The following is a 24,375-nucleotide window of genomic DNA, read 5'->3' on the forward strand; positions in this document are numbered from 1 at the left end:
GTAATTGATTGTACCGGTATATATTGAGTGGGCAGCCGTGGGGTTGAGGGGTACTCCTCTCTGGCTGTGCACTCCTTTCATCTGCTCCATTCTTCCATCTGTTCAAACTCTGATTTGTGAGCGCTGTCAGAGGATTGGGTTTGCACTCAAAGCCTCAACATTGAAAAATCACTCCTGGGAATGAAGATTTGCACGTTGTTTGTTCTGGAAAGTCAGTTTGATTTGAACATTGAGGTGTCTTGCTGTATTAACATGAAGTAAGAGAAATGGCATATGTTAAAAAGACCTACATTTAGCTGAATTCACCTTTAAAGACGACACATGTTTTTTACCTCGCTATCTTCAAAAGAGTGGTTTGTGGCTTTGAGATAGAAATGCTCGTTCGACTGCAATCCAGAGAGACCTTCTGTGTTGAGTCACAAATACTATATCAACACAGAAGGCACTCGAAAACTAGAATATAGTTGAATGCGCACCTTCATCTTGAAGCCACAAACCACTGTGAAGACGGTGAGGTGAAGATTTTAAGCAGGGAGAAGAGATAGTTTCAAGGATGTTTGAAGGAGGCCATTTTTTGTGAAAAAAGAGAATCCCTCTTTGCTCGGAAATGGTGAATTAAGGTATCATTTTCCAACTGGTCGAGTGAGAAAACAAGACAATCAAATGCTAATAAGGTGCTTAACAGATGTGTGGAGATCAGTCTGAGTACTTTAATGGCACATAACAGGTTAACAGGGAAACAAAGGCAGGTTTAAGGGTGAACCCATCCCTTAGTCTTAGTCAGGCAGAGACGTAAAGTTGACTTTCTCAGACCAACTCCTGAGATTGAATATCACTTTTAGATGAATCAGATGACTACCTTTGAAAGAGTTGTTGCTTGTCTATACAGTATTTGCAGTTGTGGTTGTGTGTATTTTAGCAGGCTTTAAATCATAGCATAAAAAACTATAACTCAAATGTTAACTTTAATAACAGAGGCTGTTGTCTTTTATTTGTTACATAGATTGATCGGTCGATGGTCTTAAAAGTTTTTATTAGTCGACTAATTTACACTGTATGGATTTATTTGGAACAAACAGAAACAAGACGGTATGGAGTGTACTGGGAATGAATTGTGAGTATGATATACAGTATATTCCTAGTGTTCGAGTACCTTTCTGTGTAAGTAGTTCGCAGTTTGGGTCAGATCATAAACATACTATAGTTTGAGAGCATTTCCATGGTCCCTTTTTAGTCGACTAATCAATTGGCAGGACAACAAGACAAAAATCAAACAAAGAGCGTACTTGGACTTATGTGTGCATGTAAACGTAATGAGTGTGCCTTAACCTCTACGTAATTTACAGTCAGAGCATTCAGTGATGTAATTACAGACAATTAGCAGAGGAGGAGGTCTCAGAGTGCCCTGCATTAACCCCTCCACCCGACCACGTCCGCAGATGAACGCCGCTCTATTGATTGTTTGAACGAGAAGACGAAATGGGCAGAAAGAAGTCAAATGTTGTCATGTTTGATTTGATTTACCGTACGCCTTCACTCCTGGTTCAGAGATGGTTCAAAATTAAACGATGATATCTCATGGTACAAAATGAATATAATAAATCCATTACTTTTTACCTCATGTTCTGAAAGATAGAATGATATTGTGGTAATTTGAAAAAGAAAAGTTGAATAAGTCGTTCACTATCAAGGACAGCAACGTCAGAACCTGGCTACAAAAACGTTTTTTAAAGTGAAGCGTAAATGAAATGCCCATTTGGTGCTTCATTGGAGTCTTAGGTTCCCTGGCCCTGTATACGCTGTGAGGGAAAAGCAGAGGATGATGTTAGTAGAGAGAAGAGAGATAAAGATGGAGGGGCATGAAAGCAATGAAGAAAAGAGCTTTAAATGGTGTAGCTAAGTTGCCTGACCCGCCAGCCCCGCCCACATTCTGTTAGAATGCGTAAGGGTCTGGAAACGGAGTCAGAGCCAATGAAATTGTCGGTAATCCATTTACCTATCCAATCCCAGTCGGAGGTTTTAACGCCTCACACTGAGATACGGAAGTAGCTCTTTCCACCCCCGTTTCAAAACATTCAAGATGGCGGACCCGGCTCGTGACCGAGTGTTTACTTCTGCTCTCGCTTCGGTTTGAACAATCAGGAAAGTCCTCTCTACTCGCCGTGATGAACGTGCGTTAGATGCGGTTATACGAAGGGCGTCATCGCGATTCTGGAGACATTTTCTGCGTTCGGGGACGGATAACGCGGAACACGCCTTGTTGACATGGGCTACGTAATATCCGGTTAAGCATGTGGCGTTTTTTGCGTCACTTCTGGGTTTATGTGATCGGTTCTGTCTCTGCTCTAAACTCCGCCCTGGAAATTGAAACAAAGCGGTCGAGCCCCAGACCCACACACAGTTTTGATAAGTAGTTTGCCAAAACAAGTAGCTAAGGGGCTCATGAGGTGTGGTTCTTCTCGTCCTGTAGATTACAAAACTTATCTTCATTAAGTGTTCACATAATTGGTTGCACTGAAGGGCTGTCATAGACCCAACAGTGATGTGGTCATCAGTTTGTGGACAACAACATGGTTTACATTGAAGATATGGGTTAATTTATGTCATTTGTCCAGGTTTGGTTCTAGATTGGTCCATCTTCAGACTTTCAAGTTTAGATCTCATTCCGTCCTGGATTAATTCGAAGTTGACTTGTTAGAATCAGTCAACAGATTCTTTATAGTGTGAAAAATTGGCTGGATCTAAAGATGGGAGTTCTGTTGTGTAAATCAAACCCCATATGCAGCGTGGATTAGTCTGTTCTAACAGAATATGAATAGATGCTCTTCAGGGGTAATTGCCTTACTTATGCTTGACACTCTTTTGTGTTTGATTGAGCAGCAGGCTCGTCTCTACTCTGCTCTGCATGAGAACACCAGTCTCCAAGAAAACATTAAGAATCCCAGTGGGAAAATAGCCCCCATAGGGTTATAATGGAGCCAATTATAAGAGAGGACGCTGGCTGCAAACAAGCTCATTTAGAGCCTTGTAAAATGTATGAGATTATTGTTTTGTGAATAATACAAACTTTTAATTTGGAAAGTACAAGCAAACAAGTAAATGTCGGGTATGTCAGAGGGGTGAGCGATATCTCCCCTCTAGGGCCAGCACTTCCCTGAAAAAGTGATTCTAGATCTTAGAAGGACTTTCCTGGTTAAATAAAGGTCAATAATAATAGATTAATAATAAATGACATAAACTCGATCACAATGTTTAGACAATATTTTCACAATATCTTCAGGAATGTGCTAAACGTTCCGGTAAAAGTCTTAATTGTGGTTTAAGTACACAAAACATGAATGGACCATAAAAAAAGTATTTTCTGCCTCTCTTTGAGGTAATTTTCAACAGACAATAAAACCGATATTATAAATATTTTAGATATATCTCCCAGCTCTAGTATGTCATTATTTTTTTAATTTTAAGTTTCATTAACATGTCATATCTGCATCTGCATACAATGTTAACACGTTCAAATCAAATTTAGCTTTTACTGATAACAATGATGTCATGCAGAACTTCAACAGCTGCAGTTTCATTTGCAAATTGGTAAATGCTGTTCAATCTTGCTTTGTAGTTATTAATAAACAGCTGTAGAGACACATTATTACATTATTCCTGCTGCTGCCTAGGACAGTCGGATTCTCCAAACTCAGCTGAAGTTCCTTCTCCCAACTCCCTTATTGAACCTTACTGATTTCCCCCCCGACATAGTTCCAAAAGTAAAGAAGTTTGGGGCTAGGAGCAGATGGTAAGCGCATTGCTCTGAACAATTGATCTGAATCCTCACCACCTAAATCACAGCACCTACAGCCAGTAGCATGCAGTCAGGACCAATCAAATCTAACATTACAGCGGGTCACGACTATATTTAAATTGTTCCGAAATATATCCAAATAAACCCCCTCACTTGTGTCTGCTTGGATGGTTGCAGGTGGTGCCCAACTGAGCATGTGCAGAGAAGCAAAGCAACAGCAGCGCCACGTTTCAACAAGTGACAAGTCTTTGTTTGTAGCCAAGACTCTGTTCATGTTTATAATGATGAGACGTTAGTTGCAGGCAGTAAATAGAAGCAGTATTTTGATAATGTGCTAGTATGTGTAATTAATGGATCTTTGAAGTGAGACTATTTAATCTATCCAGCAGTTAAAACAGGTAAGGTGTCACTCTTCATGTTGGAGTCGTTGATGAACACCCCAAGTCTGCTGGCCCATCCATAAAAGTCATAGCACGCTACTGCCTACAGCCAATCATTAATCGGTGCCAGTGCACAGTTGTATTTGTATTGCACTTGAAACATGTGTCCTTTATATGCAAAAAGTTCCTTAGAGTCAAAGTCCTGCAGATGACAAGGGCATTTATTTGTTTATCCAAAATTACTCTGGACAACTGCTTAAAGGGGCTTCCACACCGCCGCGGCCGAAGCGTCCAGTTTACATTCTAAGTCTATGGTAAACGCGCGTCGAGCACGTAGTGCGTTATCCGCGGCGCAATTTCTTCTTTTTTGCGGGGCGATTGGTGCGTTTTTTTACGCTCTCGACGCTTTGAGCGCGCGTATGAGCCGGCCGAGGCGACGAAAGCGGCTTACGCGACGCGTTCAGATATGTTGAGGTCTCTGCAGCTGAAGCGTAGCAGCCGCCGCAGCAGCCAATCAGAGCTGACGCTCCAGTGACGTACGTAGGTACGTATTTCCCCTCGCATTTCCGGTATTCCCCGTGGAATTCCCCAAGAAGCGCCACTTTTTCCTTGCTCGTAAACAATGGCAGACGAAAGACTGATTGTGTCTGTTTGTGGGAGAAAGGAGCTGTATGATGTATTCATGGTGGAATACAGAAACAGAAATAAGCCCGGCGCCTCCGTGTGAGGGTTTTGAAAACCAAAAACGTGAAAACAACGCTCTCGATATCCGCCATTTTACACAATGAACAAACAACTCCACTGCTCATGCGACAACACCTCTACTGCGCATGTGCGCAGACAGCTCGAGCGCAACATACGCGCGCCTGTGTACAGTGGCCGGGGCGTCGAGAGCGCGCGTCCGGTGCGTAAACCTTTCAAATGTGCACGTGCTCAAATTCTGCGTCGGACGCGATTAGGCCGCGGCGGTCTGTACGTACCTTAAGACAGGTTGGAACTGATAAAGGTGGACAGGCTGTACTGGGGTGAGACAAATGTAACTTTATTACAGGAAAATAAATCTGGTACAGCCCCTTTTTGGCTTTGTTCTGTCTGTTGACTACTTTTGTCTACGGTATTGGGTTAGGAAATCCCTTTTGACTAATAACAAAGTATCTTGTGTGTCTTCTCAGGAGGGATATTTGAGTCGACGGAGAGCGGGCCGTCAGGAGCTGAGGAGCTGGCTTTTAAGTTTGCCCTAAACACCATTAACCGGAACCGCACGCTGCTGCCCAACACCACGCTCACCTATGACATCCAGAGAATCAACATCTTCGACAGCTTCGAGGCCTCCAGGAAAGGTGAGGTGCAAGGTACTCTCTCATTTGTTTGTTACGTGGGAAGTCAACTTTTAACTTCTTAGCCACCAAACCAAACCGGCCCATTACACTGATAAAGGCTGTAGGTGGATCACAGGCTTATCTTTTCTCATATAAAGTTTATCATCTAAAAAGTGTGGGCAGCACTATTGAAGATCTTTATACATTCACTAGCAAGGACCACGCCACAACAATGGATGGATCGATGATGGATCGATGATGGATCGATGATGGATCGATGAGAGTTGGCTGGGTAGAGACTCAGGATGGGGGCTCTGTCTCGAGTAATCAGCCTAGCCGATTCAGAACCCTCCCTCCTTAGATGATGAAGTGTTAAGGTGGAGATGACAGAGACATGGGGTGGGAGGGCGGGGTCGAGAGAGCAGAGACAACAAGAGATACTGTGAATAGGCCTTATAGATAGGGCTTCTGGGTAATTAGAGGTGTGGGGCGTGGTTACTGGAGGAGTAGAGGTTGAGGTGTGGTCCTGCTCCCGAACCCAAGTTAACATCTCCAACTAAACAAATACATTTCATTTTGTTAGTTAAACGTTTTGATTTAAGATATATATATTTTTTAGATTCATCTTTTGACTGCATTGTTTTTATTCTTCTGTAGAAATAAAGGTTCTGTTATCATATAATGTCGAGTGATAAAGTGGCTGCAGACAGAATACCATAGTAGTCTAACCACAGTATAATTTGGTAGAGGTTGATCAGAGCTTTATGTGTGAATGAGATGATGTAACAGAAGTATGATTAGACCTGGAGGTTTCTCTTCCTTCGTCTGTTGGAGAAGTACTTTGATCTCGTGAGGCCACAGAGGATTTCTACCATGGAACAAACACATTAACAGTCACGATGTCCCTTTTTCCCCCACAAAAACTATAGTCGACTAATCTTCTCCCTCCTGTGTCTTCAGCATGTGACCAGCTGTCCCTGGGCGTGGCCGCAATCTTTGGCCCCTCCCACAGCTCCTCGGCGAACGCGGTGCAGTCCATCTGTAACGCTCTTGGCGTCCCTCACATCCAGACACGCTGGAAACATCAGGTATCGGACAACAGAGACTCCTACTACGTCAGCCTGTTCCCCGACTTCTCCTCGCTGTCCCGCGCTATCCTGGACCTGGTGCACTTCTTCAGGTGGAGGACGGTGACGGTGGTGTACGACGACAGCACAGGCACAGGTCAGGATCTCATGGACACAAGCCTGTCCAAGCACTACAGCACTACTACTTTCCTTCACTCTAAACCTGCTTGTGATAAGTTCACAGCCGCTCGTGTTACACTGACAGAAGAGAGCCCGGTCTGTGACATCGGCCCCGCCCAAACTCCATGAATCACTTGCAAACACACCACATTCATCATGTATATTGGCACGGTGGGTGGAACAGGAGTATGCACTGGTGGAAGCACGGAACTTTAGGCACCATTTAATAATGACCTCTGATCAAAAACATGCCGTATTTTCCGGACTATAAGTCGCACCGGAGTATAAGTCAGCCAAAAAATGCACAATAGAGCAGAAAAAAACATATATGAGTCGCACTGGAGTATGAAATGCGGTTGCAAGTGTGAAAATAACAAATAATATCACATATAAGTCGCTCCGGAGTATAAGTGTAAGTATATAGTATAAATATAAGTATAAGTTGCACCCCGGCTAAAACTATGGAAAAAAAGGGCGAATTATAGTCCGGAAAATACGTTATGTTGTGTTTTGTTTTGTTTAGGCAGATTTACTCATATTACAACAACTTTTTCTTTTTTGATTTGAACGACGACATTTCCGATTCCAGATATAGATAATATATAACTCTATATTATTAAAGTTACAACACAGCAACCGCTTTATTCTTTGAAGTCCAATATTTGTTTCCTTTCAACTGAGATGTCAACATCTTCTTTTTGATAGATAATGTTGGGTGTTAATTTGTATCATAAAATAATTTAAAAAAAATATTTAATATTTATACAATATTTAAAAAGTAAATATTGGTTGTGGCTTTGTAAATTTAGTGATACTCCTTCATGACAAAAGTCCATCTGTATCTTTCTTGAAGTATTGATTTTTTATGAGCAGTGTTGATACCATAAATTAGAACTTTAATATATGAAAAGTATTGATACTTGGAATTGATTGACGCATCCAAATGATTCAGTCCATCTTTGTGGAAAAAGATTCAGTTGTCGTCATCTGGAAACTAGTCTAGTCACACACACACACACACACACACACAGACACCTACACACACACACACACACACACACGCACACACACACACCTACACACACACACACACACACACACACACCTACACCCACACACACATACACACACACCTACACATGCACACACACACACACACACACCCACACACACACCTACACACACACACACCTACACCCACACACACATACACACACACCTACACATACACACACCCACACACACACACACAATTTCATCAGATATGAGGTTGTTTTACTTCAAACCTTTTGTATCCTGCTCTGTATTCAACCACTGCTGTTTCACCTCACATCTCCTCACTGTGTAACTGCTGCTATTCCAGGTTTGTCTTTATCGAAAGACATCGTCCTCCTGGGGCCGAAACACAGCTGTGATCGTTTCAGTGTTCAAATGAGCATAAAACAAAATGGCTCTGTGGCAGTGGTGCAAACAGCAGCGAGGACAGTGACGCTCAGGGTGGAGTGTAAGCTGTCAGGTTCATTCACAAATCAATACTCCAGTGTTCAGCTTCAACCCTCAGACTGTGCTGCTGTTTGCAGCCTGGGCCGGCCTCTTCCAATAGAGTGAGCAACAGTGAACAACGTTACCCAGAATGACCCACTGTCCGCTTGGATACATGTAGTGCAGAGTTGTAGTACATGTTAAGTGACCGATGATGGTGTAACACAGTGTCAAATAGTATTCTCTGTCCAGTTTATATCGTTTTTGAACAAGAACACTTTCCCTGGCTTGCTTTTGTTAGACTGTGATTATGTATTTGGTGGTGATCAGCAACAAGTTTACCCACAAACCTTAAGGGGCTGTTGTTCGTACAGGTATTGTAAAAGAATAACCGCTGTGTGCTGTCTGCATCCATTATGACACGTTTTATTCTCACCTCAAGTCCGCTCTGTCCGCTGAAAGCTGTGAAGAACACAATTCATATTTTCTTTCTACAATGCATCTTAGTGTCCAGCGCTGGTCACTGGACTGGTCAATATAGACAGTTGTTTGACAGGACACAGCACTGAATAAAAGCAGATGAAGAGCTGTTTTAACAAAGCACTGTCCACCCGTGATTATGAATAAACCCTTCTTAAATAAACTTCCGGTGTAAAGTCACACAACATTAGCCGCTCATTTGAGATTTGAGAGCAAAATGTTATTACAGAAACATACTTTTGCCAGAGTATTTCCTCCCTGATGCCAGAATCCCGCGGCGAGGAGAAAGTACTCTCTGGATCTTTCTGAATGAGACACTATAGAGGCTGCAGGACTGTGTAGTGAGTCAGGATTTAGAGGGAACATCCAGGCACAGCCAACCTTTGAAGTGAGGAATCCAAGCAACTGTTGTTTACCTGCTTGACATATACAATTCTATACGTATTTATTGACTTGGTTAGTTGTATGTCATCAGTTCTCAGGGGCTTTCTCAGTCTCCCGAGAGAATAAACGCAACTGTAAGGGGAGGAAAGAGAAAAACATTACCCAGAATGACCCACTGTCTGCTTGGATTATTGTAACGCCGGATGGTTGTAGACGTGACACGCAATGTTATAATAGCACATCATTTTGTTCTACAGTGTGACTTTGCGGAGAGCATGTTCTTAAAACTAGGACACGCTCTTCAGTTTATGAGTGTTGTTTTAATGAAGTGAACAGTTATTGTGCGTCTACAAAGCTTGACGTTTGAGAGCGAGAGCAGCGTTTAATGGACCTGTCACATATTTTATTTAAAAACAGCAATGTTCAGAACAGACATTTTAATATGCAAAAGGTGAAGGAAAACAACTCAGGGGAATTTAATATTGTGTGACAAGCAGGTTATGATGCTGTGGCAATTTGGGTGAATTAAGGTTTAGGGTTAGGGTTAGGGTTAGTTCTTATAAACTTATTCTGAAGTCAATTTTATTTGTATAGCACCTTTCACAGACAGAAGTCACAAAGTGCTTCACAAAACACAGAATAAAACAATAAAAACACAAAAAACTTACAGTGAGCAATACATATACAACAAAAATATACAGTCAAATCAGTCCGTTTGGTTGCATTTTGATATAGTGTACGGTTGAATCGATCTTACACTGTTTTAAATGTGTAAAAATCTATCATTCAGGCTTGTTAAGATGACCCAAACAAGCTGCAAAATAAAGACATTTTGTTGGCTTTTTCCAACAAATATGATCTAAAAACTGCCATTGGGCCCTCCATGTTTGTTTTTCTACTTTTTCGTAACATTAGAATCGGTCGGAAGTATAAATTAAGCTATTTATGAACAAAATGGCGTATACATTAGCCTTTAGCAGGGTCACGTGTCATAGATCTGACCTGTAACTTGACCTAATGGTATTATTAAGGGCAACGCAATAACATTTAAACAACGTGACAGACCCTCCAACAGACAAAATTTAAAGTGCATCTGAATAAACAATAGCTGGTAACACTGACATTAATTGCCTGCATTTAATAGTTGCAAATGAATTGGCTAAAAGGAAATTTAACATAATCTAACATAATCATAATTTAACAAAAGAATGGCGATGGTGAGGTTTAGGAGCTTTGTTGATGACCAAAACATGACATTTTCCAGCAGGGGACGAACACGAGAGCTGAAAAGGGACATATATAGTATAGTAGAGCAGTGCAATTAATAATTGAGTTGTATTCACAATTACAACTATGCCAGTTACAAAAATGGTGCAAATATAATAAAAAATGATCCGGGCACTCGTTCTGCCTCTCCTCTAATCCACACTGGCTTTGAAACATGAACCACAGATCGTTCAGACGTCTTTTATTGGTCGCTATTTACTGAACGCAAAGCTCCTCTTTGTTTACAATCTCTCCAAAATATATTTTTTTCATTATGTTTTATTCTTCCATTTGTGCTTTTTTTTTACAGCTTGAAGTAACTGTCTCTGCCTGATAGTATTAATAATATTGAATCTGAACGATATATATGATAATAATTGTCTACTCTTCCCCAGTAAGTACACGTTTCACTGGACACAAATAATCATGATTTCATCCCAAAAACCCTTTATCAAACAGCCCCTCTGCTTTATTAATTTCACGTCTTGCGGCTGACCACCTCCTCCTCCAGAACTCGTCCCTGACTCAGTGACCTTTTGACTCCCGCGTGTCACTTCCTCTCCGGGCGACCGCTTCCTTCACAGTGCACAGTGTCAGACAGGCGCCCGGTGAGCTGCCAGCGCCGTCACACAGACAGACGCTGATGCAATACTGTGGATTTCTTTGAGGTATATATATATTTGAGAGATTTTGAAGAACGCTTACTCTTGTTTATGGCCGTTCCTGTGCAGAAGTGCTATACATTTTTCTTGCACGATGATATACAGCATGTAGGGATTAAAGGCATTTTTATGTGGCAAATAAACAAGGCGGCAGGTGTTTGTAGGCTTGAAACGTGAAGCAGGATTTGTTGTTATCATAAAAATCAAGCTTCTTCGTACATTTTCGAACCAAATTTTGCAAGAGAGCTTCATAAGAGAGCTACTTAAAATGAGAAGAAAACTCAATGGGGAGAGAAGTAACTATATTATGGTAACACACGATCATACAAGAAAATCATTGGTTTTATTATTGACCAAAGACCTAACAATGTCTAATAGATCAAAATCCTCTAGTCTTAGTTAAGATAAGATATTCCTTTATTGTCCCACATGGGGAAATTTCATTGGTGCAACGCAGGTAGATACAGAGGTAGATACAGAAGAACAGATCACTTATAGGAAGTCTGAAAAACACTTTCAGTAGAAGATCTCCTATAAATAAATAAAAACTCCCATAGACAAATAAAAATAAATAAATACATAATAGTGAGTTGATAATACACTTATTATTGTATGTAAAGTTAACATAAACGGTTACTTACTTTCGCTTCTAAAATAGTCACGATTATGATTTTTTTTATTTGCACGATTATATTTTGACCTGAATAATCTGAATTATCTATTATCCAAATAATCTCGACATCCCTGCTCACTCCACGTTCTTGTATTGGCAAGTTCGTGCGAAGTGTCTGGCCCAAGGACACAGCAGCAGTATGCACGGCTCAAAGTTCAATCAGTTTTGTGATTTAAAATGTGAAATATGTACCGTATTTTCCGAAATATGAGTCACACCAGCCAAAAAATGCATGATAGAGAAGAAAAAAACATAAGTAAGTTGCACTGGAGTATGAAATGCGGTTGCAAGTGTGAAAATAACAAATAATATCACATATAAGTCGCTCCGGAGTATAAGTATATAAGTATAAGTATATAAGTATAAATATAAACATAAGTATAAGTCGCACCCCGGCCAAAACTATGAAAAAAGGTGCGACTTATAGATGTGTAAATAAATGTGTCATGAATCGTAACTTTAACTACAAATCCTAAAATCATATGTTCTTTAAGCACTTATTGTCCATTTCTCTAGGTCCTATCCACTCCATTAATCTCACAAAAAAAAAAAAAAATTCCCTCTTGCGTGAGCAGGAACGACAATAAATGTCGCAGAGAAATACTTTGCTTTACGATAATATATTTATTCTACTTCTACACCTGAACTCCGAGCTAACTCTTCTCACGGGGAACGACAGGAAACGGTGACAGCTTTTGGAGACAACCTCACTGTTAAGATTTCCATTTCACACCAATCTCTGCGCGGCATGGGGGAGCACTTCATTAAAAAAAAAATTAAAAAAAATACAAAGATGTGGATCGTTTTATCTGAAAGGAGGAGAGAGAGAGAGAGAGAGAGAGAGAGAGAGAGAGAGAGAGAGAGAGAGAGAGAGAGAGAGAGAGAGAGAGAGAGAGAGAGAGAGAGAGAGAGAGAGAGAGAGAGAGAGAAGCCCATCTGGCTCCAGGCCCATCCATTCTAGAGCCGTGACAAGTAATCATCTCTGTCATCAATCGTGCCTCCTCTGTGGAGCTTTACAGACTTTACCCACACCACAAGTATGCACAGATGTACCTGAAAGAGCCAGAGACGAGAGATTTGTACACATTACAAAGAGAACGTACAGTACTTTTTCAAACGCACGGCAAACAAATCTCCAATAACACGGTAATAGCATTAAAGACGTGGTTAAACTGTTTAAGTTGGACTATTGAAGCTTTCTGGCGGCGCTTGTTTCTATGTGAATGTTATTGCTTTGCTTGCTCTTGCTTGCGTTTTTTTTTTTCAATTAGAAGTGTTTTTATTGCTTAAAAAAAAGCTCTGAGTGGACTCGCCTCTCCACAGAACATTTCCATAGAGACAGGCAGGAGGCAGAGTGTGTGAGTAATGTTGTGTTTGTGGTTGTCTGCACACGACGTGAATATTTCTGTCCTTCTGCTGCTGAACATGAACCTGCTGAACATGAACCTGCTGAACTGGGTCAGGCATGATTCATGTATTTATTAGTGAATACTTCTCCTGTGTAAAAATAAATGACTTTTGAGCAAGGAAATGACATTCCCAAGGAGACGGGTATGGATACACACTGTACTTAGTGAGTAACAAGCACAGAAAATAGTTACTACACAATTTCTAGTAGCACTTTCGATCAGTCTCGTACAGAACTAAATTAAATTGTTTCAAACCACAATCCACTTTTTCTCAGAGCTCTGGCCAATCAGACGATGCAGTGAGTTTGTCAGTGTCCAAAGGAGCAGAGACAGTGGCGAGACAGGACGAGAACGGGGACAATTGGGACTGGTGGTGTAGTTATTGTAATGCAATGAAGTAGAAGTACATGTAGACCTTTCAAAATCTACATGAAATGTACACTTACCCAAAACAATCACTGTAATGTGAGTTATAGGAAAGTGAGATATAAAAGGTACAAAAAAAGGTACAAAAAAAAGGTACAAATACAGGGCCTTTAAAGACACTGATCTTGTATCTTATTCTTAAATGTTAAATGTAGTTTTAAATGTATTACATCATCCTTTTCATCAATTATTTATGATCAAAAATGGAAAGAATTGGGTTGAATTGATGATTTAAACAAATGTTGGGACCACAAACAGCTGCATTATGGACACTAGTGTGGACTTAGCTTGTTAGCCTCTGTCGTGCCTTTAAACTGTGATATTTGAAATGTTTTAAAAGTCTAAAACTGCTTGAGAATTCAAAGAACTCAAAGTGCTCTATTAATTACACACCGCTCGGAACAAAAAAGGTACAAATACAAAAAAGGTACAAAAAAAGGTACAAATACAAAAAAAGGTACAGATACAGGGCCTTTAAAGACACTAAAGATCTTGTCCTTATTCGTAATGTGAAATGTAGTTTTAAATGTATTACATCATCCTTTTCATCAATTATTTATGATCAAAAATAGAAAGAATTGGGTTGAATTGATTTATTTAAATCTATGCTTAACACAAAACAGTTCTGTAGTAAATACTGCGCTGTAACATGTCCCTGTCGGACTCACCTCTGTGTATCCTACCACTATAACCAACAGCAGCTACTTGATGCCGTCTCCTGTGAAACTAATCTCAGGTCCATCTCTAGGGCCCGTTCTATAAAGTACTCCGGGCCCTGCTGCTCCAATCCCAGCCTGAAAAGTAAATCAGTGTTTGGGAGTGAGTGGTGTGAGAGGTGTGAGAGTGGAGATGTGAGTGGGAGGGTGACCAGACCGCCTCTGTTCTTCTGCTGCTGTGTTACATTCTACTGACAAGTCTGTAGCGCCGCGTTAGCTGTAGCGCCGCGTTAGCCTGCCAAACGGGAGGAGGAGGAGGATCAAAAGGCTACGATAAACAAGAAACGCTGCAAAATAGAAATAGCTGCATGATTCAGTTTGGGTTTTTTTGTTTTTTTTCTACAAAGGTCGTTATGTGGTGTGCAGCTAATTGTCTGGGATTATTACGAAGGTGTTCTCCTTTTCCCAACAAGGTGTCAGAAGTAAAAACAATGGTTACAAACGGCATATGCGTCCCATTCAGGCAGAAGCGACCTCCGCACAACACGGTTCTCACAAAGCACTTGGCTGTAGAACATTTTGCACTCCTCCACAAATGTGCTCCAAATTGTCTGTGAGATTTGTATCTGAAAGTGTAATTAGAAAAAACTTGTATTTATTTTTCACATTTTTCTAATTATCACTTTGTTTGGTGGAATCCCTAATATTGTTTTAGCTCATTATTATCAGAGTCAGCACATGTCCAACCTGAAAATATATATTTTCAGCAACATTTTAAAATCATAAATCAAATCATGTTTGAGTTATATACTGTATGTTTAACTGTTTCAAATGCATTTTAGGTCTGTTTTACGGTGTGGTGGTGATATAACACCATGTTTGCTTACAAAGGTGAGAAGGAGGAGTTAGATTAACAAGAACAACTGCAGCAACAACAAAAAAGAGTTAAATATTTCCATGTTAACCAAATGTGTTTGTTTGCTCTTAGGGGAAGTGCAACAAAAGATTGTATTTGAAGTGTATATTCCTTCTACATTGGTGTTAATGCTTGTGATTGGTCTTTTTCTAGCTCTGTTTTCGCGTGCCAAGATTGAGTAGGAGGATAAGAGTGTTAGGATTAGTCATGTCGTGTATACAAATGTGTTTTCAAAATAATATGAAATCCATTCCTTTAGAAGAGCTCAGATCAAACACATCTCTGTGTAGTTTGCCTTGCAATTCTCTTTAAAGATTGCTATACAGTAGGTATGCTTTCTTCATAAGTGGGTCTCATTCTGTTTCTTCAATTCAATTCAATTTATTTTTGTAACACCCAAAATCACAACAGCAGTTGCCTTGAGGAGCGACAGTGAAAAAACAGATTAAACAATGTTCATAGGGACTTGTCAATGTCCCAGCATCATCTGTCCTTAGACCCTCCTTCCCAGGAAAAACTACCAAACCTCTTTGGGTAAAAGTAGAAACCTGGAGGAGTTCCACAGTGAAGGAGAGATCTGACTCCCTCAGACGGAGGAGAGATAGAGAGTGGAGCTGGAGCCACTTCAGGAGGAGAACCAGTTCTTCAGGAGGAGAACCAGTTTTTCAGGAGGAGAACCAATTCTACAGGAGGAGAACCAGTTCTTCAGGAGGAGAACCAATTCCTCAGGAGGAGAACCAGTTCTTCAGGAAGAGAACCAGTTCTTCAGGAGGAGAACCAGTTCTTCAGGAGGAGAACCAGTTCTTCAGGAAGAGAACCAGTTCTTCAGGAGGAGAACCAGTTCTTCAGGAGGAGAACCAGTTCTTTGAGGCAGATGAAGAACCTTTCATATGGAGTAGAGACCGTTTCTCCAGGGAGTTGAGGAGCATCTGGATCCACAGGTCATCGTCCCACACCCGGCGAAGGGGAAGTGGGAGAAGAAGAAGAAAACGCAATGAACAGATTTGCAAGTGAAATTGAATATTAAATATTATTTGAATAGTTTGAATTTGTAGAAAAACTAGTCAGAAGCAGAGAATAGTGCTCAAGCTGCTCATACTGTTTCTCTTTATTTATTTATTTATTTATTTCTAGCTGCTTTTATTAGATACTATTTCTCCCACACTTACACCTTTGCCATAATGTTATATTTAATCAGAAGCTTATTATGAGGTGTGATAAGTCTTATCTCGACTGACCGAGTCGACGATTCTGAAAACAGCCTTATCAATCAATCAATCAATCAATCAATCAATCAATCACAATAATCATCAAAATGTATTTGTAGAGCACAGTTCATACACAAATAACTCAATGTGCATTACAATCATAAAAATGCGTTGAAATCACAATACAATGTAAATCACAAGATGATAAAACAAGCATTACATGTCCATTCTTATGTGGCAGTGTCAGGTAAAAGCCCCGTCATGTTCTGTGTGTTCTTGTGCAGGTCTGATCCGCCTGCAGGAGCTGATCAAGGCTCCCTCACGGTACAACATCCGACTGAAGATCCGGCAGTTGCCCACGGAGACCAAGGACGCCAAGCCCCTGCTGAAGGAGATGAAGAAGTCCAAGGAGTTCCACGTCATCTTCGACTGCGGGCACGAGATGGCCGCCTGGATCCTCAAGCAGGTACTGACAGGCTGCGGGGGCTGACGGTTCTGCTGCTGGAGAGAGAGAGAGCAAGAGAAGCTGTATTATGTATTTACTTATTATGTTCGTTCAGCATGCCAGCACCACTCCAGAGAGAACAGCGCCAACAACAAAGAAAACATTCATCATCATTACTGGCGTGGACAAAAGGAGCAGGAAGAAGATAAATCTTATAAGTCCTTTCACCAATCATTAAAATAATATGAAATGGAACAGAATAGAATAGAGTCATCCAGGTGGCAGCTAATTAATGCATTTCTCGAGTAGCTGGCTAAGTTTAGATGCACACCAAAAATCTTATCATTATCTGATTACTCGAGTATTCGGATTGTTGAAATGAACAGTTAGATCTGATGTGAGGAATTTGATTTATTTTCTGATTGTTCACATCTGTGCAAGTGTAGACGAAGAAGAATATACATAAAAGGGCAGAATAATGTGCAAAGACAAATCATTTTAACATTTAGCAGGTTAATTTAAAATGAATTGCACTTTGTCTTGGAGGTAGTCCTGTACTTTCAATTCCACAAAACAAAACTACTATTGATTTCAAATACTTTAACCTCTGACCTTCAGGCTGTAACGTAAACCTGCTTTAACTAATACGACCATTTCTTTACCACAAGCACAACTGCTTTTCTACATTTTGCCATATGGTGTTCAACAGTGACCGTTTCCATTCATTTTTGCCATAGGCTTCTTGAGAAAAAAATATATGTATAAAAGTTTGAATTCTTGCTCAGGGCTGATCATTCTAGACCCTATTAATGATTCAAAACCTGTTTCTTAAACTTTATAAACCAGTTATTAAAGTGATTAAACAGCTGCATTATGGACACTAGTATGGACGTAGCTTCTTAGCCTCTGTCGTGCCGTTAAACTATAATATTTGAAATGTTTTAAAAGTCTAAAACTGCTTGAGAATTCAAAGAACTCTTGTGCTCTATTAATTACACACCGCTCGGAATTATTTATGTTATGCGTTTTTTTGAGCTATCAAGTTGTTTTCTGGATACAATTATCTAAACAAAAAGCAAATTGAATAACAGATTAATTCAGTGCGTTCTCAAATGTACACCATCGCTCACCTCAGAAGAGCTCACAGTTCATTCATTATACATGCGCTCCATCCTGTCCCTGTTTTATGATTGCAAATGGCCCAAACACTTCTTTAATCTCCATAAGAACATGAGCTCTTCCTCTGCTGCGTGCTGACCTGCCATAATGGATGCAGCTCACCGCACAATAAAGGCTTTTTAATTAGAAAGTCTAATTCTGCTCTCAGCCAGGCCCCGCTCACTCCACATAAGAACATTATTTATGAGAACCGCAGGGCTGATATTAAACACAGGGTAAATCTACAGTGGCCTGTAGGATGAAGAACTGAGAGCGGAGGGATTTTGGTGCACGTTGTCTGTTTTCTAAAGCTCGGTTAAACTAAATATATACCTTAGTGTTAAAGGAGTCATGTGCTTTTTTCAGTGTACTAGTATAAGTATGACATAAGTAGATCAGAGTTTGATATTTTGTTCATTGTAAATCTTCCTGTTCAAAGCTGATAAGCCTATTCATAGTGACATTTCACAAAAGCAAAGAGCAGATTGTCATTTACATGTTTTATTATTGAAAAGTGGCTTTGGGACATTTTAAAAGCCTGTATGTGTCAACTGTACACAGGCGCGCGTACAAGGCGCGCTCGAGCAGTCTGCGCACATGCGCAGTAGAGGTGTTGTCGCATGAGCAGTGGAGTTGTTGTCGTGGCCTTTCATTGTGTAAAATGGCAGATATCGAGAGTGTTGTTTTCACGTATTTGGTTTTCAAAACCCTCACACGGAGGCGCCGGGCTCGGCGGCGACGTGCCTGGGAACACCAGATACTGCAGAGACCGTCTGAGTTTGGCGAATACCACCATTTGCTTCAAGAGCTGCGTCTTGTTGACGAGCAAAGAAGAAGTGGCTCTTCCTGGGAAATTCCACGTACGTCAGCTCTGATTGGCTGCTGTGGCGGCTACTGCGCGTCTGCTGCAGAGACATGAGCATATCTGAGCACCTCGCGCCAGCCACATTTTACGCCTCGGCAGCGCGCCCAAAGCGTCGAGAACGTAAAAAACGCACCAGATCGCGCCGTATAAACGCAGAAATCGCGCCGCGGATAACGCACTACGCGCTCGACGCGCTTTTACATAGACTTTGAATGGAAACTGGACGCCTCGGCGGCCGCGGTGTGGAACCCGCTTAAGTGAAAATAGGACTTTCCGGACCACTCAAGCTTTGAGGACATTAATGATGAAGAACTACTGTTGCAACAAGGTTGAAAACTCATTCAAGCTGATTTTACATCATACGTCTCCTTTAAGAAGTGGCTTTATAGTTAGATGACAAGATGGTAAATTGTTTACCACTGTCACCTCACAAAAAGTCTGGCTGGTAGTTTCCCTCCTCAACCTAAACCATGTATAAAAGGTGGCACACTGGCAGAGTAGGCACTTATCCTATTCTGCAAAAAGCTCACGGATTTGAATCCATGGCAGCGTGAGGACTTTCTCTGTGGAGTTTATCTCCTTGTGTCAGGGGGAGTTTTTTCTGGGCACTCTGGCAAAATTAATCCAGACAGATCCGGAGATCCTATGTTCTCCTGAAAAGTTGCCCCAGCGACAGTGAAGGATTGGATAGTACAAGGACGATAAAGCAGTAAAGCAACAAAAGGCTCAGGATCTGCATGTGGACACTCTGCAGGGCCCCAGGGCTCCTGACAACAGCATTAATATAATAATAGTAACATGTAAGTAACAGCATTAATATAATGATAGTAACATGTAAGTAACAGCATGAATATAATGATAGTAACATGTAAGTAACAGCATGAATATAATGATAGTAACATGTAAGTAACAGCATGAATATAATGATAGTAACATGTAAGTAACAGCATTAATATAATGATAGTAACATGTAAGTAACAGCATGAATATAATGATAGTAACATGTAAGTAACAGCATTAATATAATGATAGTAACATGTAAGTAACAGCATGAATATAATGATAGTAACATGTAAGTAACAGCATTAATATAATGATAGTAACATGTAAGTAACAGCATGAATATAATGATAGTAACATGTAAGTAACAGCATGAATATAATGATAGTAACATGTAAGTAACAGCATGAATATAATGATAGTAACATGTAAGTAACAGCATGAATATAATGATAGTAACATGTAAGTAACAGCATGAATATAATGATAGTAACATGTAAGTAACAGCATTAATATAATGATAGTAACATGTAAGTAACAGCATGAATATAATGATAGTAACATATAAGTAACAGCATTAATATAATGAGCACTCTTGATGAGAGTGTGCACCACCATCATCATGTTGGGCATAAGGTTAAGCATAAATCTGCTTTCATTCCATAAAATGGTAGATCAAATATAGCATATGTGCTGTCGTGACACATATTCATGTGCAATTACTGTCGTGATTACATGCAATGGTATTTATGTATTTATTTATTTATTTGTCTATGGGAGTTTTTATTTATTTATAGGAGATCTTCTACTGAAAGTGTTTTTCAGACTTCCTATAAGTGATCTGTTCTTCTGTATCTACCTCTGTATCTTCCTGCGTTGCACCAATGAAATTTCCCCATGTGGGACAATAAAGGAATATCTTATCTTATCTTATCTTATCTTATGTAAGTAACAGCATGAATATAATGATAGTAACATATAAGTAACAGCATGAATATAATGATAGTAACATGTAAGTAACAGCATGAATATAATGATAGTAACATGTAAGTAACAGCATTAATATAATGATAGTAACATGTAAGTAACAGCATTAATATAATGATAGTAACATGTAAGTAACAGCATTAATATAATGATAGTAACATGTAAGTAACAGCATGAATATAATGATAGTAACATGTAAGTAACAGCATTAATATAATGATAGTAACATGTAAGTAACAGCATTAATATAATGATAGTAACATGTAAGTAACAGCATTAATATAATGATAGTAACATGTAAGTAACAGCATGAATATAATGATAGTAACATGTAAGTAACAGCATTAATATAATGATAGTAACATGTAAGTAACAGCATGAATATAATGATAGTAACATGTAAGTAACAGCATGAATATAATGATAGTAACATGTAAGTAACAGCATGAATATAATGAGCACTCTTGATGAGAGTGTGCACCACCATCATCATGTTGGGCATAAGGTTAAGCATAAATCTGCTTTCATTCCATAAAATGGTAGATCAAATATATAAAATATGAAAATGTTAATGAAAACAAAATTGAATGTCGTCGTCCATTTTTTGTTGTTTTCTTGCTTTTTTCTTGCTGATTGTTTAGTTAGAACGTTACAATATTTCTGAAAGCCCTTTGAATTATTTGTAGTGTGATATTTACCTAAACAATTCATTATCTTGGGACTATACGTTTGTTGAAGCAGCAAGACTTGTTGCTATTATGGCGTAAAAGCAAGTTTGTTGTGGCTTTTAAACATTTTAATTCTAAAATTATTATTATTATTTACTTCTTCAAACTGTTTTATCTCATGTAGTTTACATTATTTATAAATCTGCATGTTTATTCCATCATTAATCTCCCAAGGTCACAGTCTAATTCCATATTCTTGGAAGTCCTTTAACTTTGCAGGAGGTAGTTCATGAAATGTTAAACGCCCGTTGTCTTCGTGCACATTATCTTGGTGCTATTAGCTCTAATTATTCGGCTAAAGTCATTTAGAATGAGATGGATCGATCCCTGCTCCACCTGTCATCTGCCGTCCACGATGCTGGGTTTTAATAGCATTCCTGGGGGCTCAGAGCTCTCACTCCAGCCGCGGGGGTTAAACCAAAGTTAAATGAAGAGTTGATGAACTAAAGTGATAAATTGGTTTGAGGGGCGAGTCATAAGTTACACGTCTTCTGCTATTGGGCTGTATTATACCATGATGCTTTGCTCCATTTCAGTGCTCATAATATGAGCACTGAAATGGAGCAAAGGTCTTAATATTATTAACATGAAGAAAAGACTAGATGTTATTGCTTTGCCTGGAATGTTCCACAGTATGGCATAAAAACTACTGTGTATATATCCACAGAGATAATTCAAGCCTTTTACAGGTCAGATCTGTGGAGAGGTGAGCCCGCTCACAGTAAGAATGCACATTTAAGCAAAAACATAAATTAAGTAAATGTTAGATTATGTTAATGTATTTGTAAACAGAACAACAAGGTCTAACCAGGTCTAAACCAGGTCTAACCAGGTCTAACCAGGTCTAACCAGGTCTAACTAGGTCTAAACCAGGTCTAACCAGGTCTAAACCAGGACTAACCAGGTCTAACTAGGTCTAAACCAGGTCTAACCAGGTCTAAACCAGGTCTAACCAGGTCTAACTAGGTCTAAACCAGGTCTAACCAGGTCTAACCAGGTCTAAACCAGGACTAACCAGGTCTAAACCAGGACTAACCAGGTCTAAAATAGGTCTAACCAGGTCTAAAATAGGTCTAACCAGGTCTAAACCAGGTTCTAATATGTCACAATACAAACATGTTCAACTCTATTCCGATACTAAGGAATATACTTGATTCTTGATACCACAAAGATAATACACTTTTTTTTGTGAGACAAAAAAGTAATCCCAAAGTAATGTAAGTTACTTTCTTGAGGCAGTAATTAATATGTAAGTAATGAACAGTGAGAAAAGTAAGTATTTGAAGACTCTTCTGTTCTCCCACTTGGAAATTATGGAGCGGTCTGACATTTCATTGTAAAACTTAATTTCCTCACAGTAACTGATTACTTTTTGAACCCAACACTGATTTACGGATGTCACATTAAACACATTTACACTGTGATGGTTCACACAATCAGTCAAGGCTACGACCAAAGCAGTGCCGCACTCCCATTACGCACATAACACGCAGAGCGGAGGCGTAGGGCATCAAATGGTCAAGGGGAACCAACCTGGACAAGCAGTTTGATTGAATGACACAGACTATTGTGCAGCTGCTGCAATGTTCATTTTGCAATTAAACAGTGAGCCTTCAGTAGTCATAGTCTATCTTTAGTTTTTATCAATTCAAACTATGACTCAAGTGTCGCCTCTTTCTCTCCCCAGTGAGTTTGACTGGCACAGGAGAAGCTGAATAAGCCAACGTTCAAACAGACACAGACAAATCAGGGGCAGAGCTGGGAACTTCAAATATTATGTTTTCTACAAACCACAAAGACCAACCCTTTAGATGATGAAAATTGGCATCATGTTTGTGCTGCCCGGTGGTCGAGTGCTTAAGTCACAGTTTACACAATTTACTGCATGTCTTCCTCTCTCTCTTTCCCAGTTCATCCTGTCATCTCCTGTCTAATAAAGCCTTCGGGCAACAAAATCTTTAAAAAAAAGAAAGAAAATACGCTGTTTCAGCGTATTTTCGTCTGCAAACAGCAGAAAAATCTGCTGTTTGCAGACGATGTTGTCCTGATGGCTCCATTAAACCCGGACCTGCAACATGCACTGGGACGGTTTGCAGCTGAGTGTGAGAAGCGGCTGGGATGAGAATCAGCACCTCCAAATCCGAGGCCATGGTTCTCGACCGGAAAAAGGTGGCTTGCCCTCTCCAGGTGGGTGGGGTGTCCTTGCCCCAAGTGGAGGAGTTCAAGTATCTCGGGGTCTTGTTCACGAGTGAGGGAAGGATGGAGCGTGAGATCGACAGGCGGATCGGTGCAGCGGCTGCAGTGATGCAGTCGCTGCATCGGACCGTTGTGGTAAAGGGGGAGCTGAGCCGAAAGGCAAAGCTCTCTATTTACCGGTCGGTCTACGTTCCTACCCTCACCTATGGTCATGAGCTTTGGGTAGTGACCGAAAGAACAAGATCGCGGATACAAGCGGTCGAAATGAGTTTCCTCCGCCGTGTGGCTGGGCGCTCCCTTAGAGATAAGGTGAGGAGCTCGGCCACACGGGGGGAGCTCGGAGTAGAGCCGCTGCTCCTCCACGTCGAGAGGAGCCAACTGAGGTGGCTCGGGCATCTGTTCCGGATGCCTCCTGGGCGCCTCCCTCGGGAGGTGTTTCAGGCATGTCCCACCGGGAAGAGGCCCCGGGGAAGACCCAGGACACGCTGGAGAGACTATGTCTCTCGGCTGGCCTGGGAACGCCTCGGGATCCCCCCGGAGGAGTTAGAGGAAGTGTCTGGGGCGAAGGAAGTCTGGGAGTCCCTGCTCAGACTGCTGCCCCCGCGACCCGGCCCCGGATAAAGCGGCAGAAGATGGATGGATGGATGGAAGAAAATACGCCTCACATTCAATTAGAAACCATGAAAAAGAGAGACTAAACAAGACGTCCAGCTGGTGCGTCTCAGTGGAGCTGACACCGCGGCGTGCGCAAAGCCAAAGTGGTTCAACTTCTTTCAAATGTCTAAATCATGTTTTCATAAATGCAAAAGTGTAAATGGTTTGCAGCCTGTAGTGTTTTCCAGAGCCTCGATCTGTTCTGCAGTTGAGCAGGAGAAAGGCTCTGGGTGACACTGGAGCAGGGGCGCAGCAAGG

The 24,375-nt window shown here is 40.6% G+C and overlaps 1 protein-coding gene across 2 annotated transcripts in view; it reads left to right on the forward strand.

The window, feature by feature from the left end:
* Nucleotides 1–24,375, forward strand: part of LOC140371509 (glutamate receptor ionotropic, kainate 2-like) — a 132,825-nt gene that overhangs the window by 33,360 nt on the left and 75,090 nt on the right. The window contains exons 2-4 of one of the 2 annotated variants that reach the window (XM_072458709.1): nt 5,349–5,528; nt 6,456–6,719; nt 16,589–16,770. In XM_072458709.1, the coding sequence (XP_072314810.1) occupies nt 5,349–5,528; nt 6,456–6,719; nt 16,589–16,770 (626 nt within the window). The remainder of the gene's footprint in view (nt 1–5,348; nt 5,529–6,455; nt 6,720–16,588; nt 16,771–24,375) is intronic. The other variant, XM_072458773.1, reaches the window with a different exon arrangement.

Source organism: Eucyclogobius newberryi, unplaced genomic scaffold (assembly GCF_026437365.1).
Source record: "Eucyclogobius newberryi isolate DKJ021-1_F unplaced genomic scaffold, fEucNew1.0.hap1 SCAF_1, whole genome shotgun sequence".
Taxonomy (NCBI): domain Eukaryota; kingdom Metazoa; phylum Chordata; class Actinopteri; order Gobiiformes; family Gobiidae; genus Eucyclogobius; species Eucyclogobius newberryi.